The sequence below is a fragment of the Chiloscyllium plagiosum genome, unplaced genomic scaffold (genome assembly GCF_037043375.1).
Source record: "Chiloscyllium plagiosum isolate Xiang-an unplaced genomic scaffold, Cpla_swu_hap1 HiC_scaffold_6, whole genome shotgun sequence".
Taxonomy (NCBI): Eukaryota; Metazoa; Chordata; class Chondrichthyes; order Orectolobiformes; family Hemiscylliidae; genus Chiloscyllium; species Chiloscyllium plagiosum.
Genome location: NW_028270144.1, coordinates 63,114,951 through 63,139,789, shown reverse-complemented (window position 1 = coordinate 63,139,789; position 24,839 = coordinate 63,114,951). Strand labels below are relative to the sequence as shown.

General features: G+C 39.9%; 1 protein-coding gene across 3 annotated transcripts in view; it reads left to right on the top strand.

Moving 5' to 3' along the window:
- The window catches only part of hikeshi (heat shock protein nuclear import factor hikeshi), a 44,354-nt gene that overhangs the window by 3,971 nt on the left and 15,544 nt on the right, over nucleotides 1-24,839 (top strand). For all 3 annotated transcript variants that reach the window (XM_087988042.1, XM_043691576.2, XM_087988043.1), the window contains exons 2-3: nucleotides 14,685-14,922; nucleotides 21,383-21,534. In XM_087988042.1, the coding sequence (XP_087844168.1) occupies nucleotides 14,772-14,922; nucleotides 21,383-21,534 (303 nt within the window). In that variant the 5' untranslated portion in view covers nucleotides 14,685-14,771. The remainder of the gene's footprint in view (nucleotides 1-14,684; nucleotides 14,923-21,382; nucleotides 21,535-24,839) is intronic.

Below are 24,839 nucleotides of genomic sequence, written 5' to 3'. Positions count from 1 at the left end.
TAGCTTTTGCCCAGCGTAATCAGTCATTTTACATCAAGCTTGGATAGTTTGGTGTTGTTTCTAAAATGACTAAGGGCAAAAACTCCTGCAGCTTGCAACAGGCAGGGACCTATCCCCCACACCTTCCTGTCGCAGCAGGGACGTCTGGAGCCACGTCGGGGGACTTACCTGCGGAGGTGCGTCTGCTCCCCGGAATCACCAAACTTCACGAGAAGATTGATGCCTTTATTGAGGAGTCCCAGTCCAGGTGGGAGTCAATCTCAGTCATGCTGCAGAAGCATGACCGAGAAATTGAAAAACTTGAGCAGCATGTCGGAGGGGCAGAGCAACGGGCTGCGGCCCTGGAGACGGCTGCCAAGTTGTCTGTAGGTCAGGTCCAGGCTCTCGAGCAGCGAATCCGGACCCTGGAGGAGCGCATTCACGACGTTGATAATCGGGGCCATTGGAAAAATATTCGGTTGCTGGGCCTTCCGGAACGGGAAGAGGAAGGCCAGCTTGTAGACTCTTTGGAGCGATGGCTCCCACAATTATTGAAGTTGGAATTGGGACCGGGCCGGGTGCGAATGGAGTGGGCCCCACTGGGTTGCTATACATAAGCCTGGGTCGGACCAGTGCCCCTGCCTGGTTCTAATCTGACTCCAGTGCTATGAAGAAAAATAAATGCCCCTGGAAGCCTCCAGAGTCTTGGGGAAGGATCCCCAGGCCATGATGCACAAGGGTTCCAGAATGTTATTTCAGGACTTCTCTCCAGCCGTGGTCCGCAAGAAGAGGGCATTTGATGAAATGAAGCGTCTGAGAGACGTAAATATCTAATATTCTATGCGCTATCCGGCAACGCTGCGCTTCAGCCATGGAGGATCCGTTTACAACTTTGTCTCGCTAGAAAAGTAAAAGAATTCTTGGACTGTCTTAAACAGACTGCAGGATCCAAACCATATGGATAATGACTTTATTTTGCCGCCCCCCCCCCCCCTTTGTTTACCTCCTTTTTTCCTTTTTTTCATCTTACACTGGAGGGGGGGGGCTTGTTCTTTACTCTTCCTTTGGTTTCCTTTTTATAGTTCGCGTGGCTTACTTGATTTGTGGGCAAGGAGTGTTTTTTTTGTTTCGCCCTTTTCTTAAGAGTGGGGTTTTCCTCTTTTCTCATTTTACTTAGTTGCCTAATACTCGCCAGGATTGTCATTTTATATACTTCTATTTTGTACTGTTTGCTAAACGCACCCAGGTGTTGGTGTGGGGGGGAGGTGAGTTACTTACTTTTAACTTTGGTTTCATAAAATACTTGAATTTGTCTATTTCACTTTATAATGCCGGGGCTGAGGGCAGGGCCCATGCTAGGAAAGGTTATGGTGGGGTTATCGAGGGGGAAAGTCTCCTTTCAAATATGTTTTGCGTTGTGTTTTTACTTAGGAATAGCTTTTGATTGTGTTGGTTTCAATGTTTTAACGAATTCTTGTATTTGTGAATTTACTACGGTCTTTACTCAAGGTTTTCTGAGTGGTGTTCTTCCTGGGGGATCTCGGGCTTGCCTGGATGATTATGGCTAGCCATTCGCTTAGGTGGTGCACCTGGAATGTCAAGGGGAGTAATTCACCAATCAAAAGGAAAAAGATTTTATCAAGTCTCAAAAAAGAAAGGGTCGATGCATTTCTCTTACAGGAGACACATTTACTTGACAAAGAACATTTTAAAGCTACAATAGGGCAGATTTGATCAGACCTTTTTTTGTCATCTTTCAGTTCAAAGGGGAGTAGCCGTTCTTATTCGGGAGAATCTTCCTTTCCAAATATTGAGCCAGATAGAAGATGAGTCTGGATGCTATATATTGATCAAAGCCCTAATACATGGAGAGCAATATGGAATTCTGAATCTCTCTTGCTCCCCGGTGCATCCCTTTAAATTTGTATCGGAAGCATTCTCTAAGTTGATGGCTTATGGAGTCTGCAGTACAGTTATAGGAGATTTTAACTGTATTATGGAGCCAGAGACAGATAGAATACCTAAGAGCTCTGGGTATATCTCTGAGATCTAGACAACTGGCGGATCTGAATGAGGAGCTAGGGCTAGTAGATGTATGGAGTGCCTTCACACCCAGGGTAGAGACTTTACTTTCTACTCTAACCCACACAAGTGCCATACCAGAATTTATATGATTTTCGCCCCCTCGACCCTTTTGAATTCCATACTGTCTTGTAAAATAGGTAACATAGCTATTTCTGATCATGGCGAAGTATATATGGAAGTCAAGATTAAGGATGATGGAATAGGCCCCCGACATTGGTGTATGGGTCTCTTCTTATTGAAGGATAGCAAATTTAGAAAGTATTTTTCACAGGAATTCAAAACCTTCTGGGAAATTAATTCAGGTACAGCCCAGTAACCCGTCGATGATGTGGGAGACCACTAAGGCATATGTGCGAGGCTTAGTCATCTCATATTCTGCAACCCGGAAAAGACAAAAGGGAGAGCAATATCGCCTGCTCGAGGCTCGCCTGAACGCAACTGAGACAGCGTATCTTAACAGACCTTCCATTACTAAGCTACAAAGGATCACAGCCCTGAGGGCAGCCTTGAATACCGCACTTAGCCAAACAACAAAGAGGGAAATATTATTCGAAAAGCAGAGATTATTTGAATATGGTGACAATCCTGGTAGATACCCAGCATACCTTACTAGAAAGAAAAAGGCTCTGGAAGCCATTACGTCCATTAGAGAAAGTGCTGGTACCCTGACTAGTGATCATAAAAAGATCAATACAGTCTTTTGAAAGTTCTATTTTGAACTGTATAAATCGCAGGACTGTGAGGATAGAGCTGAGAAGATGGAATCCTTCTTTAAAAATTTGGCCCTTCCAGGCTTAACCTCAGAGCAGGTGTCGATCTTGAATGCTCCCCTGACAACCCAGGAAGTTCTCGACGTGGTTAGGCAGCTTCAGAGTGGCAAAGTGCCTGGACCAGACAGATTCCAGTCTGAATTCTATAAAGAATTTATAGGTGAACTGGCTGGGCCACTCATAAAGATGTATAATTCTTCACATAGTCAACATATCTTCGTTAAGAGAAGCAAACATCTCTCTTATTCTTAAAAAGGGAAAAACCCCAGAAGGTTGCTCATCATATAGACCCATATCCTTACTAAATGTAGATTTCAAAATTCTTTCTAAAATGTTAGCATTAAGATTGGAGAGGGTCTTACCCTCCATCATAAAAGAGGACCAGACAGGGTTGATAATGGGCTGCAGGTCAACTAATAATATTAGAATGGTCTTAAATATGATACAAACCTGTCAACAGGGAACAATACTGGGTTTAGCTGTCTCCTTGGGATGCAGACAAGGCCACATCTTTTTTTATACACTGGAAAGGTTCGATATCTGAGAGATATTTACTAAATGGGTTTCAGTATTATATGATGATCCCAAAGCAGTGGTGATCACCAATGGTTTAAGTTGGAATAGCTTTAGTGTTGGCAGGGGTTGTTGTCAGGGATGTCCTCTTTCACCATTATTATTCAGTGGCATTGGTACACCGACCATACTATGAGGACAGTGACAGTGAAGCAACTTTGATATAATTCCAAATCAAGTTTGGAGGTGAATTTACTGTTTTTAATCTACCAGCTTTCCTAATCACTTGCTATATCTTCAGAAAACATTTTGTGATTTATGCACTAGGACACACCGATCCCTTTTTTGTCTCAGCTCTGCACTCTCATTGTTTGGATAAAATGCTTTGTTTCTATTCTTCCTGCCGAACTTCACAATTTTACATACTTCCTCTTTATAGTCCATTTGCCAATCTTAATTCAGTTTTATAGCCTATTTGCATATCTTTGAACGTTCTTTAGTCTTCTTTCCAACTTACTTTCCTCACTGTTTTTGTGTCATCAAATTTGACAAACATCCCTTCCATTCTCGTGAACCTTCTCTGAAAAATGAAAACCAGCATATCAATTATCTCACTGGCAACTTATTTTAAGACCCTGGGATGAAGTTCATCATGATCAATTTTACTTCAGGGCTGTGACACTGATGCCAAACGCAGCATTGACTTCTAGTTCCTAAAGTTGCTTCTTGTTTAGAAAGGCATCATGTGTCCATGCAGGCTTGGTGGGCTGAGGGCCCTGTTTCTGTGCTGTACTATTCCTTTGTTCTTTGCATGGACCTCGGAGGTCTGTACAGAAGAAAAAGAAAGAAATGGCAATGTTGGTCAGACCTGGGCACTCGTCAGCCTGCAGAGTCAACAGTTTGGTCCCACTTCTCTGGAAAGTGTAATTACTGAGTTCCCCATTCCCTTCCAGTTCCTGACTTACAGCCGTTACTGGCATGTTACTAACATTGGTCTTTGCCATACAGGTTGTAAAATATCAGTTTCATTCAGTTCCCTCATTATAACTTTCCATTATTGATTTCCTAGACACACTCTCTAAGGCAACGTTCACTTTAAATTTTTTCCTTTTTAGATATCTGTAGAATCCTAACTTTTTAAAATATTTCGAACAGTTTCTGTTACACTCTAATTTTCCATCCTTATTAAACTTGTGACCTGCCAGACATTTTTATAAGCCCTTTTCTTCAAATTTATTGTTACCTTGAATTGGTTTAGTTGCAGTTACACCATAATTGTTTTTCCTCACAATGGAATATATCTATAGTGTGTTCTAAAATATCCCTTTAAGTGTTTGCCGCTACATTTTTATTGACCTACCCTCATTTGCCAGTTCATTTTAGGTCACTCTGCTTTCATAATCAAATGGGCCCTTGTTTAAGTTTAAATGACTAATCTTAGATCTACTCCTGCAAACTAAATTTAACATTTAATCATATTTTGATTGCTGCTTCTTAGGAGCACCTCACAAATCATTAATCATATCTTGTTGTGCAAAACCTGGAGTAGTATAGACTGCTGTCTGGTCAGCACCAAACATACTGTTTTAGAAACTATTCCAAAAGCATTGAATGAATTCTTTTTCCAGGCTATATGTGCTCATTTGATTTTTCTAGTCTGTATAATTTTTAGTTGTACCTTTTGACAAGCTCCTTTTATTTTTCCTTTATATTCCATCCTACTCTGTGGTTAGTATTATGGCATCTTTTATAATTCCAGCTGGTGTTACTACTGGAGCTCAGATCTCAAACTGAGGTCTGGCTTCTTGAATCATTTTTTTTTTAATTTAACAAAGTGGCCAATTACTTAAATGCAAGCTTGCCATTGCCATAAATTCTGTTTTAACAATAAAACAAAGTTCATTGTGCAAAAGAAATGAAGATAAAATAGAATAATTCAAACTATATACATATAACTAATTTTAAAAAGATTTCAAAACACTCTATAAAATACAATCTCATTTATTGCACACTTTCACATTTCAAAACTCAACTACCAGAGAGAATTTCCTTTTTTAAATCATATCCATAGTTTTGACTTAACTGTTTCTTTCAATTCGTGGTTTGAGATTTTGATAACTTCTTCCTTGAATATTCATATAATTTATCTTTGAGCTTTCCCAGCCTAGAATAATCCCACCAAGGTTCTAACCATTCACTTCAGGTCAGAAACTTTCAAACTAATATCCTTCCACTGAGGTAATTTATTTTCTAGCTTTTTGAAGTCCCTTCTCTCTCTGGGAGAAGCTGTTTCATGTACATAACTTCAACCAGGACTTAGATGTACAGCGTGGAAACAGACCCTTCGGTCCAACCCGTCTACGCCGACCAGCTATCCCAACCCAATCTAGTCCCACCTGCCAGCACCCGGTCCATATCTCTCCAAACCCTTCCTATTCATATACCCATCCAAATGCCTCTTAAATGCAATTGTACCAGCCTCCACCACATCCTCTGGCAGCTCATTTCATACACGTACCACCCTCTGCATGAAAAAGCTGCCCCTTAGGTCTCTTTTATATCTTTCCCCTCTCGCCCTAAACCTATGCCCTCTAGTTCTGGACTCCCCGACCCCAGGGAAAAGACTTTGTCTATTTATCTTATCCATTCCCCTCATACTTTTGTAAACCTGTATACGGTCACCCCTCAGCCTCCGACGCTCCAGGGAAAATAGCCCCAACCTGTTCATTCTCTCTCCATAGCTCAAATCCTTCAACCCTGGCAACATCCTTGTAAATCTTTTCTGAACCCTTTCAAGTTTCACAACATCTTTCCGATAGGAAGGAGACCAGAATTGCACGCAATATTCCAACAGTGGCCTAACCAATGTCCTGTACAGCCGCAACATGCCCTCCCAACTCCTGTACTCAATACTCTGATCAATAAAGGAAACGCCACCTTCACTATCCTATCTACCTGCAACTCCACTTTCAAGGAGCTATGAACCTGCACTGCAAAGTCTCTTTGTTCAGGACACTCCCTAGGACCTTACCATTAAGTGTATAGGTCCTGCTAAGATTTGTGTTTCCAAAATGCAGCACCTTGCATTTATCTGAATTAAACTCCATCTGCCACTTCTCAGCCCATTGGCCCATCTGATCAAGAACCTGTTGTAAGCTGAGGTAACCCTTTTCGCTGTCCACTACACCTCCAATTTTGGTGTCACCTGCAAACTTACTAACTGTACCTGTTATGCTCGAGTCCAAATCTTTGTGAATTGAAAACGTTTTCTATGCTGTAGGCTATCATCATTATCACCCCAGGAAGTTTTTAATTCCACCTCCCTCTGATTTTCTTTTTCTTCACTTCTCAGTTCAGGTTTTCTAACTATGTCCTTTTTCTATTACTCTCTGCTTTCTTTCTCCAAAGTTTCCTTAGTCTCCATCTTTCTTTTAACTCCAGTCTTTTCATTTTTAACTATCTTCGCTAATTCCAGCTGTGACATCCCACTTTTCAAGTTTCCTTTACTTCTACCTAAATGTTAAAAGAATTACTTTAAACAACATACCTTTACAAAATCCTGCTTTTACATGAATCTATATGCTCAGCCTCTCAGTTTAGCTTTACTCAAAAATTCACCTAATCCATTGGATAGCAGTAACAGGATAGGTCAGAGTCAGCATGGATTTATGAAGGGGAAATTGTGCTTGACTAATCTCCTGGAATTTTTTGAGGATGTAAATATGAAGATGGACAAGGGAGAGCCAGTGGATGTAGTGTACCTGGACTTTCAGAAAGCCTTTGATAAGGTCCCACACAGGAGATTAGTGAGAAAGATTAGGGCACATGGTATTGGGGTCAAGATATTGACTTGGATTGAAAATTGTTGACTGACAGGAAGCAAAGAGGAGTGATAAACTGGTCCCTTTCAGAATGGGCGGCGGGCGGTGACCAGTGGGGTACCACAAGTTTCGGTGCTGGGACCGCAGCTGTTTACAATATACATAAATAATAGAGATGAAGGCATTGAAAGTAATATTAGCAAATTTGCTGATGACACAAAGCTGGGTAGCAGGGTGAAATGTGAGGAGGATGTTATGAGAATACGGTGACTTGGACACGCTAGGTGAGTGGACAGATGCATGGCAGATGCAGTTTAATGTGGATAACTGTGTGGTCCAAGAACAGGAAGGCAAATTACTATCTAAATAAGATCAAGTTAGGTAAAGGGTGAGTACAACGAGATCGAGGTGTTCTTGTATATCAGTCAATGAAAGAAAGCATGCAGGTACAAAAGGCAGTGAAGAACACTAATGGCATGCTGGCCTTCATAAGAGGAATTGAGTATAGGAGCAAAGAGATCCTCCTTCAGTTGTACAGGGCACTGATGAGACTGCACCTGGAGTATTATGTACAGTTTTGGTCTCCAAATTTGAGGAAGGACATTCTGGCTATTGAGGGACTGCAGCGTAGGTTCACGAGGTCAATTTCCAGAATGGTGGGACTATCATATGTTGAAAGATTGGAGCAACAGGGCTTGTATACGCTTGAGTTTAGAAGGATGAGAGGGGATCTGATTGAGACGTAAAAGGTTACAAATCATTTATGTAAGTGACAAAAAGTAGAGGATCCAGCACCGATCCTTGTGGCACTCCATTGGTCACAGGCCTCCAATCTGAAAAACAACTCTCCACCACCACCCTCTGTCTTCTACCTTTGAGCCAGTTCTGTATCCAAATGGCTAGTTCATCCTGTATTCCATGAGATATAAGCTTGCTAATCAGTCTCCCATGGGGAACCTTGTCGAATGCCTTACTGAAGTCCATGTAGATCACATCTACTGCTCTGCCCTCATCAATCATCTTTGTTACTTCCAAAGGGTTTTTACAAATATATTAAGGACAAAAGGGTAACTAGGGAGAGAATAGTTACCCTCAAAGATCAGCAAGGTGCCATTGTGTGGGGCCTCAGAAAATGGAGGAGATACTAAATGAATATTTTGCAGCAGTATTTACTGTGGAAATGGATATGGAAGATATAGATTGTAGGGAAATAGATGGTGACATCTTGCAAAATGTCCATATTACAGAGGAGGAAGTGCTGGATATCTTGAAATGGTTAAAGGTGGATAAATCCCCAGGACCTGATCAGGGGTACCCAAGAACTCTGTGGGAAGCTAGAGAAGTGATTGCTGGTTGTCTTCCTTAGATATTTGTGTTATTAATAGTCACAGGTGAGGTGCAGGAAGACTGGAGGTTGGCAAACGTTGTGCCACTGTTTAAGGAGGGTGGTAAAGACAAGCCAGGGAACTATAGACCAGTGAGCCTGACCTTGATGGCGGGCAAGATGTTGTGAAACTTGAAAGGGTTCAGAAAAGATTTACAAGGATGTTGCCAGGGTTGATGGATCTGAGCTACAGGGAGAGGCTGAATAGGCTGGGGCTGTTTTCCCTGGAGCATCGGAGGCTGAGGGGTGACATTATCGAGGTTTACAAAATTATGAGGGGCATGGATAGGATAAATAGACAAAGTCTTTTCCCTGGGGTGGGGGAGTCCAGAACTAGAGGGCATAGGTTTAGAGTGAGAGGGGAAAATATAAAAGAGATCTTTTTCACGCAGAGGGTGGTACGTATATGAAATGAGCTGCCAGAGGATGTGGTGGAGGCTGGTACAATTGCAACATTTAAGAGGCATTTGGATGGGTATATGAATAGGACGGGTTTGGAGAGATATGGGCTGGGTGATGGCAGGTGGGACTAGATTGGGTTGGGATATCTGGTCGGCGTGACGGGTTGGACCTAAGGGTCTGTTTCCATGCTGTACATCTCTCTTACTCTATGATTGGACACTCTGGAGGCAGGAAGCATGTTTCCGCTGATGGGTGTGTCCAGAAACAGAACACAGTTTTAAAAATAAGGGGTAGGCCATTTAGAACAGAGTTGAGAAGAAGAGTGGTAGATGTGTGGAGTGCTCTGCTCCAGAAGGCCAAGTCTCTGGATACTTTCAAGAAAGAGATGGATCGAGCTCTTAAAGGTAGTGGAATCAAGGGTTATGGGGATAAGGCAGGAACAGGATACTGATTGTCAATGATCAACCATGATCATAATGAATGGTGGTGCTGTGTCAAAGGGCCAAATGTCCTACTCCTGTACCTATTGTCATTTGTTGAATCTTCCACTTCAAGAAATCTGAAAGCAACATCCGCAGCTTCAAATTCCATGCAATGAATTTTGTCACAGTGCAGCTGTTTGTGTCTGGAACAGCCATATACCTGTTACTTTTTATAAAAATAAACACTGATCCCTCTTAAATCCAGCATGTTTGAATCCCAAGTGAACCACCACTTACGATCTTAGACTAAATTGACTTGATAGATCATATTTTTTAAAAAAAATTTAGTGAAGTGGTCTTTTATTGAAATACAAACGTGTAATGCTATAGATTGGTTTAACAATACAACAAGTTTGTTTCACAGAAGAAATGAAGATAAAACAGAATAAATCGAAGTATTTCTAAATAACGACTTGAAAGATTTCAAAACACATGGTAAAATGCAATCCTGTTAATCCTGAACTATTACATAACATCAGACAGTATTCCCTTCTCTATCACAATTATATTTTTAATCAACTTATTTGTATCTTGTAACATATCTCTGGAACTGCTGGGATTAGAACTGGAGATAGGGACCATACTGCTGCATCACAAGACTCCTGTCACAGCAATCAGTTTGACTTAAGTGTTTCTTTCAATTCCCAGTCTCAAGAGATTAATAGTCTCCTACATGAGTATTCGCACACTGAGCTTATATTTTCAGAGCCTCGAATAACCCGTATAGGATTCTAACAAAACATTTAAGGTATGGAACTTTGAATCTCAAATCCATATCTTTTAGAAAGTCTAACTGTTTTAAACAAACTCTTTTCTCCAGGAGAAGCTGTTTGTTATATCAGACTTCAACCAGGGCCTCCATAAAATGAAACCAAAAGCTTTCCAACCTATGGGTTTCTCCTGAAGCAAAATAAATCAATTCCTAATCCTTCTAACTGAAAGCAAGCTAATACTCTTCAGTATTACACTGCTTGTAAAGTCTCACAATGAAAGTTTGGGAGAAGATTTGTAGCTCGGGTGCTCTCACAATGAAAACAATTTCCCATCATCACCTAGGAGTGCTTGTGCGCTCTCACACACGTGCACACATTTGTTTTTAAAAAAAAAATGGCTTTGGGAATACCATTAAACACTCATCAACATATAGACTGAAACGCATAAGCTATGAGCTCAAAATTCAAATTCTTAAAATACAAGTTTTAATGATGAAAGTGATGCATCAAATGGGGTTGTTTTGCCCTTGCGTTGTGTTGAGCTTCGTGAGTGTTGTTGGAGCCATGTGCAAAGTATTCCATCAGACTCCTGCTTCTGTCGCATAGGTGATGGACAAGCTTTCGGAAGTCAGGAGATGTGTTATTACCACCAATGTCTGAGCCTCTGATCTGATGTTGTAGGCAGGATATTTGTCACTGTTCCAGTTCAGTTTCTGGTCATTGTGAACCCTCAATGTCACTAGTTTTAATCCAACAAAACTTCCTCCTTTATCTATTCCAAATGCCTAGAGGCAAAGCTGAATATTTTGTGAGAAAGTTCGATTGCTTTTGTTTGCTGAGCATTGATGTTTTATGGTTTGTGTATAGACTCATGTGTCTTTGTTCTGCAAAGGCTTCTCTTCACCATTGAGAAACTATTCACTTTTTTGAGTACAAAGTGGACAATTTCAGATCACATCAAATTCCATTTGGCAGAATTATGCCTATTAACCTTGCCTATTTGCATCCTTTCTTTCTGTATAACATGGTGTCTTTGGATTCAAATCCTTTACTAACTGATATAGTTTTGTGGATTGATGACAGCGTTGATAGAAGGTTGAAAGTGGTATTCCATAAGGATGGGATTTGCTTTTGTTCATCAGATAATATAAATGATTTGGATTTTGGTATTGGAAATAATAAGAAAATGCTGCAGATGACACAGAATTGGGTGTGCAGTTGGTACTGAGGGCAACTGACCAATACAAGGCATTAACAATTTGGATTAATGAAACAGCAAATCCGTTTCAACCAGAGGTAGGAATAAGTTCATGCACTTCAGTACAAGGAATAAGGAAATCATCATTCCCATGAAAGATGGGTCTAAATGTGGTAAAAGTAGTAAAGGGATCTAGAAGTAGCAATTCACATTATTAAAATTAGCCATGCATGTTAATACAACCATAACAAATGCAAATAAAACACTTGGGTTTTTATTTTCTAGAGGAATAAAATTCAAAAACAGAGAATCTATGGTAGACTTATTTAAAAAAACTTGATTAAACCACACTTACTTAGTCTATGATTTGGGCAGGTGACTCTGGCTAGGCCAGCGTTGGTTATGGAACTTTAATTGCCCTTGAATAATTAGTGCTGAGATTGCCCTTGAATAATTAGTCTTGAACCGGTGGTATCTGTATACCCACAGTAATATTAGGAATTTGATCCAGCTACATTGAAGAAATGATAATATTGTTCCAAGTATGGATGGTATGTTGTTCAAAATGAGTTGCAGGCGATGTTCCCTTGCATCTGCCTCCCTTATCCTTCTTGGTAGGATTTCAGTTTTGAAGGAGGTTTGTTCGAGATGGTGTGATGTATCATATATATGGTACTGACCCATAGCCTTTGCAGTACCAATGTTTTTAGCATTTTTTTGATGTCTCATGGAGTGAATTGAATTGGTAGAAGAGTGGCAGCTATGATGTTGCAGAACTCATGAACAGCTCTAGATGGATCATCAACTCAGCACTTCTTGCTGAAGATGGTTGCAAATGCTCTAGCCTTGTTGTTTTTTCTTTGCACTGATGTGTTGGGGTATCCCAACACTGAAGTTGGGAATATGTGTGAAGTTGCCACCTGCAGTTAGTTGTGTTACTCTTCATGACTAGATGAGGCAGTGATATGATCCATTGGTTTTGAGATCATTTAACACTGTCTATTGCTTGCCACTTCCACTATTTGGTATGTAAATATTTTGTGTTCTGACTTCGAAGGTTGATATCTCATCTTTACATATGCCTGGTCCTGCATCTGGCATGCTGTTCTGAACTTTTAATTGATCTAGGGTTGGTCCCCTAGATTGGTCATGATAGAGTGGAGAATATGCTGGCTGTGAGGTTACAAGTTGTGGTTGAAAACTATTTTGCAACTGTTGATAGTCCACAAGGCCACACATTTACTTAGTTTTGTCATACCATTTGCTGCCTGTTCCCATTTGGAAAGGGTGGTGGTGCAACACAGCATAATGGAGGTATCCTTAATATTAAGTTGAACTCTCATATCTACAGGAATTTTTCAGTGGCCACTCCCGTTAGCACTGTAATGACCGGATACATTTTAAAACAAGTGGATTAGTAAGGACAAAGCCACGCAACATTTTTCACTTTTGGTTCCCTCACCATCTATCAGAGACTCAGACAATCAGTCATGTCCATTTAGGAACAAGTTGGATGAGTGTTAGTGGTACTGCTAAACCACTCCTGGTAGTGGAGATTGAAACCCCCTATCCAGGGGCCCATCATGTTGCATTGATCATGATGCCATTCTAAATTAATCCCATCTGCCAGCACAAGGCATGTTTTCTTCTACTCCCTGCCTGTTCATATGTTTGTCAAAATGCCTCTTAAATGTTGCTATCATAACTGCTTCGACCACCTCAGTGACAGCACATTCCAGGCACCTACCACTTTGTGTAAAATAACTTACCTTGCATGTCTCGTTAAATTTTTTACCCCTCACCTTAAATCTATGCACCTTTAATTTGACACTTTCTCCCCAGGGAAAAGACTGAGACTATCCACCCTATCCATGTATTTCAAAACTTTTATATATTTCTAACAGGTTGCCCTTCAGCCTCCAACACGCTAACAAAGACAATCCAAATTTGTCCAAATTCTCCTGATAGCTAATACAGTCCAATCCAGGCAATATCCTCTTCTGCATCCCCAAAAAGCCGCCTCTTCATTGCTATAGTGATGACTAGACTGAATACAATAGTGCAAATGTGATCTAACTAATGTTTATCCGCCTGCAACATGACTTGCCAACTTTGATACTCCTGACCAATGAAGGCAAGCATGCCATACAACACCTTTTACCACCTTTGTCCACTTATGTTGCCACTTACAGGGTGCTATGGGCTTGCACACCAAGCTCCCTCTGTATATCAGTGCTCCCAACAATCCTGACATTTACTGTATACTGTCCTCTTGCATTTGATCTCCCAAACTGTATCACGTCAAAATTGTCCAGATTAAACTCAACCTGCCATTTCTCTGCCCAGCTTTCCATTAGATCTATATCCTGCTGTATGCTTTGATGACCTTCCTCAGTACCCACAGCTCACCGCTTTCATGTCATCTGCAAACTTCCCTATCATGCCACCTACATTTTCATCCAAATCATTACAAACAATGGAGGTCCTCATACTGATCCTTGAGGAACACCATTGGTCAGACTTTCAAGTCAAAAAAACACCCCCCCCCCCCCACAACTACTTTATCTTCTTTTACCAAGCCAATTTTTGTATTCAACTTACCAAGTCACTATGGATTCCCAGTGACTTAATCTTCTGGATCAGTCTACCATGAGGGACCTTGCCAAATGTTTTCATAAAGCCTCTCTAGTGCACATCCATTGCAGTACTCTCATCGATCACCTCAGTCACATCCTCAAAAAACTCAGCCGAGTTAGTGAAACCTCACCCATACAAAACCATGCTGACTACCTAGTAATCCGTTTTTGTCCCTATCATTAAATGCAAAAGTTTGTATTTGAGTATTAATAGTAAGAGGCTCATGTAGTGGCTGTTCGGCTGGATAACCGGTTTCGGTGGTATAAATATTGCATGATGCTGTGTACTTGGACATTGTTGTGAATCTTAAAAGAATGTTGACTTGCTTAGTATCCTCTCTAAGACCAACTTGTTTCTTTTAAGCAAAATTAATGAGATAACCTAAGTTGATTTTATATACACTGCAAAAATAGCAAACTATTTGTTGAACTCTCATGGCTTTGCTTTTGGATGAAATATAAAAGAAAATGTGTATTTCTTTTCCATCAGATAGTACAGGACATAAATACTGCTTAAAAAGCTTTGAGATGAAACACTTCAACTTTATGCCAAATTTTAACTGTTTTTAATGTGCTTATCTGTGTCACCCATCTTTTTAATGCTGTACTTAGCTCTTGCTGTTGTGAATATGTTGGAATATGTTTTTGGCTTTTGTTTGTTTTAATTCTGCCTACTAATAGTGCTTTTCTCCCTGGTTCAGGTGCAAACAGATGCACAACAAGTTGCAGAAGGGAAATTTGTGTTTAACCTTCCGGATTATGAGAATGTCAATCACGTGGTGGTCTTTATGCTGGGGACAGCACCATTCCCTGTCGGAACAGGAGGATCTGTGTATTTCTCATATCCTGACAAGGATGGAACACCAGTTTGGCAGTTGCTAGGATTTATAAGTAATGAAAAGCCTAGTGCAATCTTCAAAATATCACGGTTAAAAACAGGTAAGTTGAGCTGGCCTTTCAGTTTGGTGACATTAATGGCAATAGCAAAAGAATGTATATCTATAGATATTCTTCGTTTCTGAAAGTAGTTTATGGTCAATTCAATACACTTGAAATGGCGTTGATCTGAAATAGGTGAATGCAACAGAGTCCATTTCTTTTGAGTCCCTTAAACAGCGATGATATAATCAACTGATCTACTTTCATTCTGCAGGCATAGAGGCACCATTAAATGTTAGCTATTTATTGAACTAAGCAGATTGTTTGCTTATCACAACTGAATTGCAGTGTTTAACCTTTGCTGCTCAAAAACCCAGTCCTGTTCCATGTTTGGAAGAGTCTGTTGAACTAGGTCTGACTGTGTAACCTTGAATGCAATATTAAAAAGTTTGTTTTTACTCCTTCAATGAGAGGTGGATACTATGGTCAAAAGCCACCAAACTAATTATTGTTTCAGAAGAGTTTTATTTTATATCAATTAAGTTGCAAGGGTGCTGAAAGGAAAAGATTCTATTTTATTCTTCATCTATAAATCAGATCTTCAAAGATATGGTTTGATAGCACACCTGAATTTAAATTTTAGTTGAAATGCCTTTAAAATCTAATGCTGTTTCAGGTTTTTTGGAGGCCTTATTGAAGAACTGCTACTACATTGGTTGTTTGCTCAGAGAAGCAAATTGCACTTTAACTTGATTAAACAAAATATTTAATAACATTTGTAGCAGGTTTCAAACTTAATTCTTTATAATAAAGGTATACCTCTGGATATCAGCATATCTGACATCTGAGTCAGTATGTGGATGTACCTACTAGAGAAGGTACAAAACTTGACCTACTTTTGGGAAATAAGGCAGGACAGGTGACTGAGGTGTCAGTGGGGGAGCACTTTGCAGCCAGTGACCCTAACTCTATTAGTTTTAAAATAGTGATAGAAAGGGATAGACCGGATCTAAATTGAAGGAAGGCCAATTTTGTTGGCGTCAGGCAAGAACTTTCAATTGGGGTAGATGTACTGGTAAAGGGATAGCTGGAAAATTGGAAGCCTTCAAAAATGAGATAACAAGAGTCCAGAGACAGTATATTCCTCTTGTCATCCTGTTCCCGCCCCGGGCCTCAGTCAAAGCAAGACACACAGTCGCAGTGTAGTTTTACCTTCTTCATCTTTATTCTGGGCCCCTGGAGGGTGAGAGAAAATGATCACCTATATCCATAGAGACATGAGTTCATGGTCTTCTCTGGAAGAACAGTTTCTCAATGAACTATACAGTCATTTTACAGGAAGGAGCATCCAGATAAAGTAACATCTATATTAATTGGGTGACCTTGACAATCAGCGAGCATTAACAGTAAAGATTAAATATCTGCTGTTACACAATGAATAACTGGCTTCACATAATGAATACTTTTCAACTTATTAATTGACGTTACATACTGAATGCTACCTCATCTTGTTAAATGGTCTATATAATGAACACTTTTCCACCTTGTTAACCTGTTAACAGCAGTCCAGCAGCCATTGTTAACTTTAAGTTCTTATGAGTCATGCTCACCAGAATTTCTTGTTTCACAAAACTCAGAACTTAACTCTTTCCCTTCCTGCTTATACCCTATACACATTCTTACTGTTAGGGTGAAAAGCAAGGCTAGTAAGTGTAGGGAATGCTGGATGACTAGAGAAATTGAGGTTTTGGTAAAGAAAAAGAAGGAATCATATGTCAGGTAGAAACAGCAGAAATCAAGTGAATCCTTAGAGTATAAAAGCAATAGTACTATACTTAAGATGAAAATCAGAGGCAAAAAGGGGACATGAGATAGCTTTGACAAATAGAGTTAAGGAGAATTGAAAGGGATTCTATAAATATATTAAGGACAACAAAGTGACTAGTGAGAGAATAGGGCCCCTCAAAGAATAGCAAAGCAGACTATGTGGAACCGCAGGATATGGGGGAGATACTAAACGAGTATTTTGTATCAATGTTTACAGTGGAGAAGAATATGGAAGATATAGAATGTAGGGAAATAGATGGTGACATCTTGAAAAATATCCATATTACAGAGGAGGTAGTGTTGGTTGTTTTAAAATGCATAAAAACGGGAAAATTCCCAGGACCAGATCATGCGTATCCTAGAACTCTGGGAAGCTAGAGAACTGATTGCCGGGCCCCTTGCTGAGCGATTTGGAATATCAATAGTCATAGGTGAGGTGCCGGAAGACTGAAGGTTGGCTAACGTGATGCCACTATTTAAAAAAGGTGATAAGGAAAAGCCAGGGAACTACAGATTGGTGAGCCTGATATCGGTTGTGGGCAAGTTGTTGGAGGCAATCCTGAGGGACAGGATTTGTGTGTGTTTGGAAAGGCAAGGACTGATTCGGGATAGTGAGCATGACTTTGTGCGTGGGAAATTATGTATCATGAACTTGATTGAGTTTTTTTGAAGAAGTAACAAAGATTTTTGATGAGGGCAGAGCAGTGAACATCATCTATATGGACTTCAGTAAGGCATTCAACAAGGTTCCCCTTGGGAGACTGGTTAGCAAGGTTAGATCTCATGGAATACAGGGAGAGCTAACCATTTAGATACAGAACTGGCTCAAAGGTAGAAGACAGAGGGTTGTGGTGGAGGGTTCCCTTTCATACTGGAGACCTGTGACCAGTAGTGTGCTACCGAGGATCGGTACTGAGTCCACTGTTTGTGTCACGTGTATATAAATGATTTTGGATGTGAACGTAGGAGGTATAGTTAGTAAGTTTGTCATGGACAGCGAAGAAGGTTACCTCTAAGTACAACAGATTCTTGACCAGATGGGCCAATGGGCCGAGGAGTGGCAGATGGTGTTTAATGTAAGGTAAATCGGAACAGGACTTATACACTTAATGGTAAGGTCCTGGGGAATGTTACTGAACAAAGAGACCTTGGAGTGCAGGTTCACAGTTCTTTGACAGAGTCACCGGGAGATAGGATCTTGAAGATGGCGTTTGGTATGCTAACCTTTATTGGTCAGAGCGTTGAGTATCGGAGTTGGGAGGTCATGTTGCGACTATGCAGGACATTGGTTAGGCCACTTTTGGAATATTGTGTGCAGTTCTGGTCTCCCTCCTACAGGAAGGATGTTGCGAAACTTGTAAATCTTTTCTGAACCCTTTCAAGAATGTTACCAGGGTTGGAGGAATTGAGCTATTGGGAGAGGCTGAATAGGCTGTGGCTGTGTTCCCGGGAGCATCTGAGGTTGAGGGGTGACCTTATAGAGGTTTATAATGTAATTAGGGGAATGATTTGATAAATAGATAAGGACTTTTCCCTGGGGTTGGGGAGTCCACAACTAGAGGGCATAGGTTTATGGTGAGAGGGGAAAGATTTTAAAGGATCCTAAGGGGCAACTGTTTCAGTGTGGTGCGTGTATGGAATAAACTGCCAGAGGAAGTGGGGAGGCTGGTAGAATTACAGTATTTAAAAGGCATCTGGATGGATATATGATCAGGAAGGGTTTAGAGGGATATGTGCCGATGGGACTAGATTAGGTTTGGATATCTGGTCGGCATGGATGAGTTGGATCAAAAGGTCTGTTTCTGCGCTGAGGTGCTGACTCTATATGACTCTTTTTTTTTTTTTCTCAGGTGAGCATCTGTCCTTCCTGCCCGTTTCCCCCCCCCCCCCCCCCCCCCCCCCCCAGCGTTCATATCTAAACGCTTGGAAGTATTGTCAGTTCATATTTATCGGGTGTTTAGTTCTAAATCAGGCAGGTTAAATGGAAAGTCATTTATCAATATAGAAGATGCTTTTATATTTCTTAATCCTTTTTTTTTGGAATTTAGTTCTTGTTTAATCTGTTACCTTCCTGTTTGGATGGGCTAATTTTTAAAAAGAAATATGCTGTTCTTGGATAATATTAGCTCAGTCAAATTTATTGCTTTGCTTTTCTTGTATGTGGATGATGTTTGACTTTCATGAACTGTTCCTGTCTTTTTCATAATGTTGTTAGATAGGAATTTCTAGTTTTCTGACCAGTTACAACTTGTAGGCAAACTTGGAAATGATTGGGCATGAAGAACACTGCTGCTCTTGTTCTTCTTGGTAGGGATATCATAATGGAAGGACTGCCAATGTTAAATGGGTTGATTGATGCATCTTGTGGATTGCATAAACATGATCCACAATACAGTGGTAGGTATGCACTCCATGTAGCTTTTGACTAGCTTGAATGGCTAGAGTCACAACAAGTGGTCAACATTCTGTTACAATTGTGGTTCAAGATTTATAGATGGTTGAGAGCCTTTGATGAAACAGGTGAGCCATTTGCCAAGGGTGCCTGCTATTTTAGCTAAGCTGTTAACATTTCTGGTCTACTACAGCATCTGTTCATTGGTAATCTCCAGGTTTTGGAGATGTTGAAAACTGGCAAGATACTGCTGAAAGTTCTGTTATTGATAATGCTCATTATTTAGGATATGCAACCGTGTGGCTGTTACTTCTCGTGTGATATCAAGCCTTCTGAAGCCACTCACTGCTATATTGTGGCCACCAATCTTCCTGTGGTACTTTGCTTAAATTTTGGGGATAGGTTAGTTCAATTGGCTGGACAGCTGGTTTGTCTTGCAGAGTGACAGCAACAGCGCAGATTCAATTCCTGTGCCAGCTTAAGATACTTTCTCAAACAGTCCCCTCACTTAGGGTATGGTGACACTTTGGTTAAACCACCACCAATGCAAGAGCGAACTATAGTCCTTTGGGACTATGATGACTTTACATCACTCTTCTTCAAAAATAAACTTAGATAATGAGTGGCATAAGGGTGTTTGGTGTACAGCCAATTTGAAGTTGAGGTGAGGCAGTTGATAGTCTGAGTTCCATTTCTAGAGACTTATTTCATTTCCCTCCCAATCTGTCTTCACAATAACAAGAACCTCTAAGTGTAATACCTCTTCCCACTTTAGATCTGTTTCTGCACAAACCTGGAACTTCATTGATCTGTATGAGTTATTGCTGTGCAGATGATTGTCTGTCTTTACTAACTGGATTCCTGCGGAAGCATACTGTGCATTGGGTCACAAAATAGATTTTAGGTGGAGATAGACAGTTTTTTAATTAGTAATGACTTAAAGGGTAATGGAGAGTGGACAGGAAAGTAGAGTTGAAGCTGAGGTGAGACTAACTGATCATACTAAATGGTAGAGCAGGCTCAGCTTCACTTTTCTATTTTTATACTATATTCCTTTTGCAATAAATGTCAAAGACCCACTTATCTGCCTTATTACCTGCTTACTTGTATAACATCTTTGACTCATGCTCAAGGACACCCAATGCACAGATATATTTTGAAGTTTCTCTCCATTTAGATAGCCAGTTGTCTTTTCATTCTTCATACCAAAATAGTTGACTTCTCATTTAGTTATGGTTAAATTCCATCTGCCAAATTTTGGTCCATTCACCTAACCTATTAACAACCATTTGTAAATTTCTTATTTCTTCATTGCAGCTTACTTCTGCAAATTTGTGTTTGTACATTCATTAATATAGTTGAATTCTGTGGCACCCCACTAGTTAGAGCTTGCAGACCAGTAAAAGACTCATTTATCCCATCTCGTTACTTACTCTTGGTTTGTCAATCCTTGATCCAAGCTAACTTATTACTGCTGATCTGGTGTGGTCTTAACTTATGTATTGATTTTAGTGCAGCACTTTATCAAATGCCTTACAGTCATAAAGTCTTACAGCACAGAAGCAGACTCTTCGATCCAACAAGTCCATGCTGACAATAATCCCAAAGTAAACCAGTCCCACCTGCCTGTGCTTGGCCTATATCCCTCCATGATGGGGCAGTGCTGGTGTTGGACTAGGGTGGACAAAGTTGAAAATCACAACACCAGGTTATAGTCCAAGTTTATTTGGAAGCACTAGCTTTTGGAGTGCTGCTCCTTTGGGTAGTTTTGGAAGATGATCATAAGACACAGAATTTATAGCAAATGATTACAGTGTCATGCAACTGAAATGATATTTTGAACAAACCTAGATTGCTGTTAGGTCTTTCATCTTTTAGAATGAGTTGCAGGTTTCGCTTCATTAACATGTAAATCCCAGAACTTCTTTAAAGTCATAAACTTGAGATAACTTAAGGTTCTGTAAAAAAAACTTCAACAATAGCATTGATTGTGCTGTATAATTATCCTTTTGCAAATCATTTCTCTCAGTAAGATTCTGCTGTTGAAATGTTTTTAACCTAAAGCTTAAAATCAAAGATCAAATATTTGTGATGTATTTCTTAAAATTGCATTATGGTATCACTTTGTTTTGCAGTGTGATATAAATATGTGTTAATTCTGTTTATTTTTATTTTTGCTTTAAGAGGTTTCATTGTGTTACAGTTCTTTTTCTCTGGTTTTACAGTTATTTAGAAGTGTTTACATTGTATTCTGAACTTCCTTAAATTGCACATTAATGAAAATGTATGATCTGCTTGCAGAGGAAATTGGACAGCATCCTTTTGGAATGATGAATATCGCACAAACTCAATCTGTTGCTCAAATAGGGATTTCTGTGGAACCTGTGGAATTCTTGACACAGCAGACCCCAGTAGCAAGCGCAGCTGTATCAACAGTCGATTCATTTACACAGGTAAGTCCAATAGCTAAGTTAGTTGGGCAACATTGTATTTGGCTTTAAAAAAACAAACTTTTGATTTTGAAATCATCTCCTAACACATTCTTTTGTAAACGACACATCCAGTGATGCAACTAGAGTCCATGTCTATCTTCAGTGCTGCAGTGGTGTAGGTGATCATGCTCTTCCAAAACTTCCAATCATGGAAAAAAAAGTGGATGCTGTTTGGAGTTCTATTTAAGTCAGTACTTAATATTGCCTAACGTCCTCTTTTGTTGTTTCTTGCTTTCTTTTAGTAATCCAAAAGTAAAATGCAGTAAAACTGTTAGTAAGCCCAAGGGTGAAAGAATATTGTGCAGTCAGCCCTTATGGTCAGATCACAGATTGCTCAATTCTAATTATCGAGTCATTTCTTTACTCCTCAGTGTTGAGCACTGCTGCCTCACAGCACCAGGATCCCAGGTTCAATTCCAGCCTTGGGCGAATGTCTGTGCGGAGTTTACATGTTCTCTCCGTGTCTGCGTGGGTTTCCTCCGGGTTCTCTGGTTTCCTCCTGCAGTCCAAAGATGTGCATGTCAGGTGATTTGGCCTTTTAAATTGCCCATAGTGTTAGGTGCATTAGTCAGAGGGGAATATGTCTGAGTGGGTTAGTCTTTGGTGTGGACTGGTTGGGCCGAAGGGCCTGTTTCCACACAGTAGGGAATCTAATCTAATTCTTTACTGGTTAATTTTAACTGTCTATGGAGTCTGAACTGATTCGGTATGCTTGAAAGTCATCAGTCAAATGTGGAATCCAGCATAAGATGAAATCCATTTGGAAATCCAAATCTTTTCATGCTTATTATTGATATTTTTGCGCAATAAGCTGATTAGTAAAGTGAATTTAATTGACAAAACTAAAAGCTTATGCTTGCTTTAAGTTACACACCAGGTGATTTGTGATTCAATCTGTTGACCAAATTTTATGAAGAAAGGATGCGATCATGTCGGCTGTTGCTCCATAATGTGAAATTTCCAAAGTTTTAAATTTGGTTTCTGGATCACGTTGTCTCTCTTTGCATTGGTCAGTGTGTCAGTGTTTGTAACAGTCTTAATTGTTCCTTCATTGAACGTAATTGACACCCTAGTTTTCACAGGTTCATACTGTTTCAAAGAGCATTTTAATTTTAATTAAGTTATTCTGTTAATTAGACATTTTCCTGTTTCCTCAGCTTAAAGATGTTTTGACTTTAAAGTAGTTAGAATTGAAAGTTAATAACAAGGAGACTGGCATCTGGGACCTTGGTGAACAAAGGACCAAAAATGTATCTCCTTGACCTATAAAATTTTAGAATTGGAATTTTTTTTTAAAAAAGGACATGAAAGAAAGGGTGAATTGGGATAGATGTATTCATTAACAAAAGGGACAGAAATAGGAAAAAAGTAGGAGGGAAAATATAAAATTTGGTGTTTGAAAAAAATCCAAATCAAATTGCTACATATGGGATTGAGATATTATGACTGATTTTTATTTTCACTTTTCTTAACTGAAGACTGGTATTATTTAATAATAACATCAGAAGCTATTAAATGTAGATTTGCTAAAGGTTTAGTACAAATACAAGAACTTAGTGAAACATGGGAAGTGCAAACATTGTGATTTTAGTGATGCCAAATATGAATTGGCAACTTGTTGCAATTTGATGCTGAAGTCATAGATCTTCACAAATTATTTGATGGTTCGTGTACAAAAAAATGTATATTTAATTTTTTAACAAATGGTCCACATTTTAATCAGTTGTGTAAATGTTTAATTTATGTTCTTTCTGCTGTCACAGTTGGAAATTGAGTTGTAGCAATTTTAAAATTAACTTTTGCATATTTTTTCCTTTGTGCTGAGACATTTTTTCCAATTTTGCTTATACATTTATTTCAATCAAAAAATGGTATAATAGCCATAGTTGGCTTGCCAATAAAGCCTTAACAGAGGACAGCACTTCAATATTAAAGCAGCTTTTAGAGTCCAATTATCTTTTTGATATTAATTTTCCTTTCCTAGTTGTTCCTTCTGTACAAATATTGATGTTTGCAATGAGTTCAGAGTGTTGCTAATTATTACAAATTTATGGCTGTTATAGCTTCTGAGGGAACCACAGTATTGCCAATCACTTCTTTAAATTGAAGGCTCACTGGTCTTAACTTTAACTCTGCATCTCTCTCTCTACAGAAGCTTCCAGATTTGCTGAGTTTCTCCACCACTTTGTTTCTGTTTCAGGCTTCTTTAAAATTGTCTGCATTTTTTTTTGTGCAAGTTGACTCCTGTTGATCTACGTCAACTTGAGCCACAACGACATCCAAAGGTGCAGCAATGAAACTTAATGATTTCTGTGTTTTATACATGTATGTTCCTTCAGGTTCTCCAAAAGGAATCTGGGTTAGCTCGGAGTAAGGCAAAATCATAGAGATGTACAGCATGGAAACAGACCCTTCGGTCCAACCTGTCCATGCTGACCAGATATCCCAACCCAATCTAGTCCTACCTGCCATCACCTGGCCCATATCCCTCCAAACCCTTCCTATTCATATACTCATCCAAATGCCTCTTAAATGTTGCAGCTGTACCAGCCCCTTCCACTTCCTCTGGCAGCTCATTCCATACACGTACCACCCTCTGCGTGAAAAAGTTGCCCCTTAGGTCTCTTTTATATCTTTCCCCTCTCACCCTAAACCTATGCCCTCTAGTTCTGGACTCCCCAACCCCAGGGAAAAGATTTTGTCTATTTATCTTATCCATGCCCCTCATACTTTTGTAAACCTGTATAAGGTCACCCCTCAGCCTCCGACGCTCCAGGGAAAACAGCCCCAGCCTGTTCAGTCTCTCCCCATAGCTCAAATTCTCCAACCCTGGCAACATCCTTGTAAATCTTTTCTGAACCCTTTCAAGTTTCACAACATCTTTCCGATAGGAAGGAGACCAGGTGTACCCTAGCACACTGTGGAAAGCTAGGGAAATGATTGCTGGGCCTCTTGCTGAGATATTTGTATTCCAGGAGTGGCCTAACCAATGTCCTGTACAGCCGAAACATGACCTCCCAACTCCTGTACTCAATACTCTGACCAATAAAGGAAAGCATACGAAACGCCACCTTCACTATCCTATCTACCTGCGACTCCACTTTCAATGAGCTATGAACTTGCACTCCAAGGTCTCTTTGTTCAGCGACACTCCCTCGAACCTTACCATTAAGTGTATAAGTCCTGCTAAGATTTGCTTTCCCAAAATGCAGCACCTCGCATTTATCTGAATTAAACTCCATCTGCCACTTCTCAGTCCATTGGCC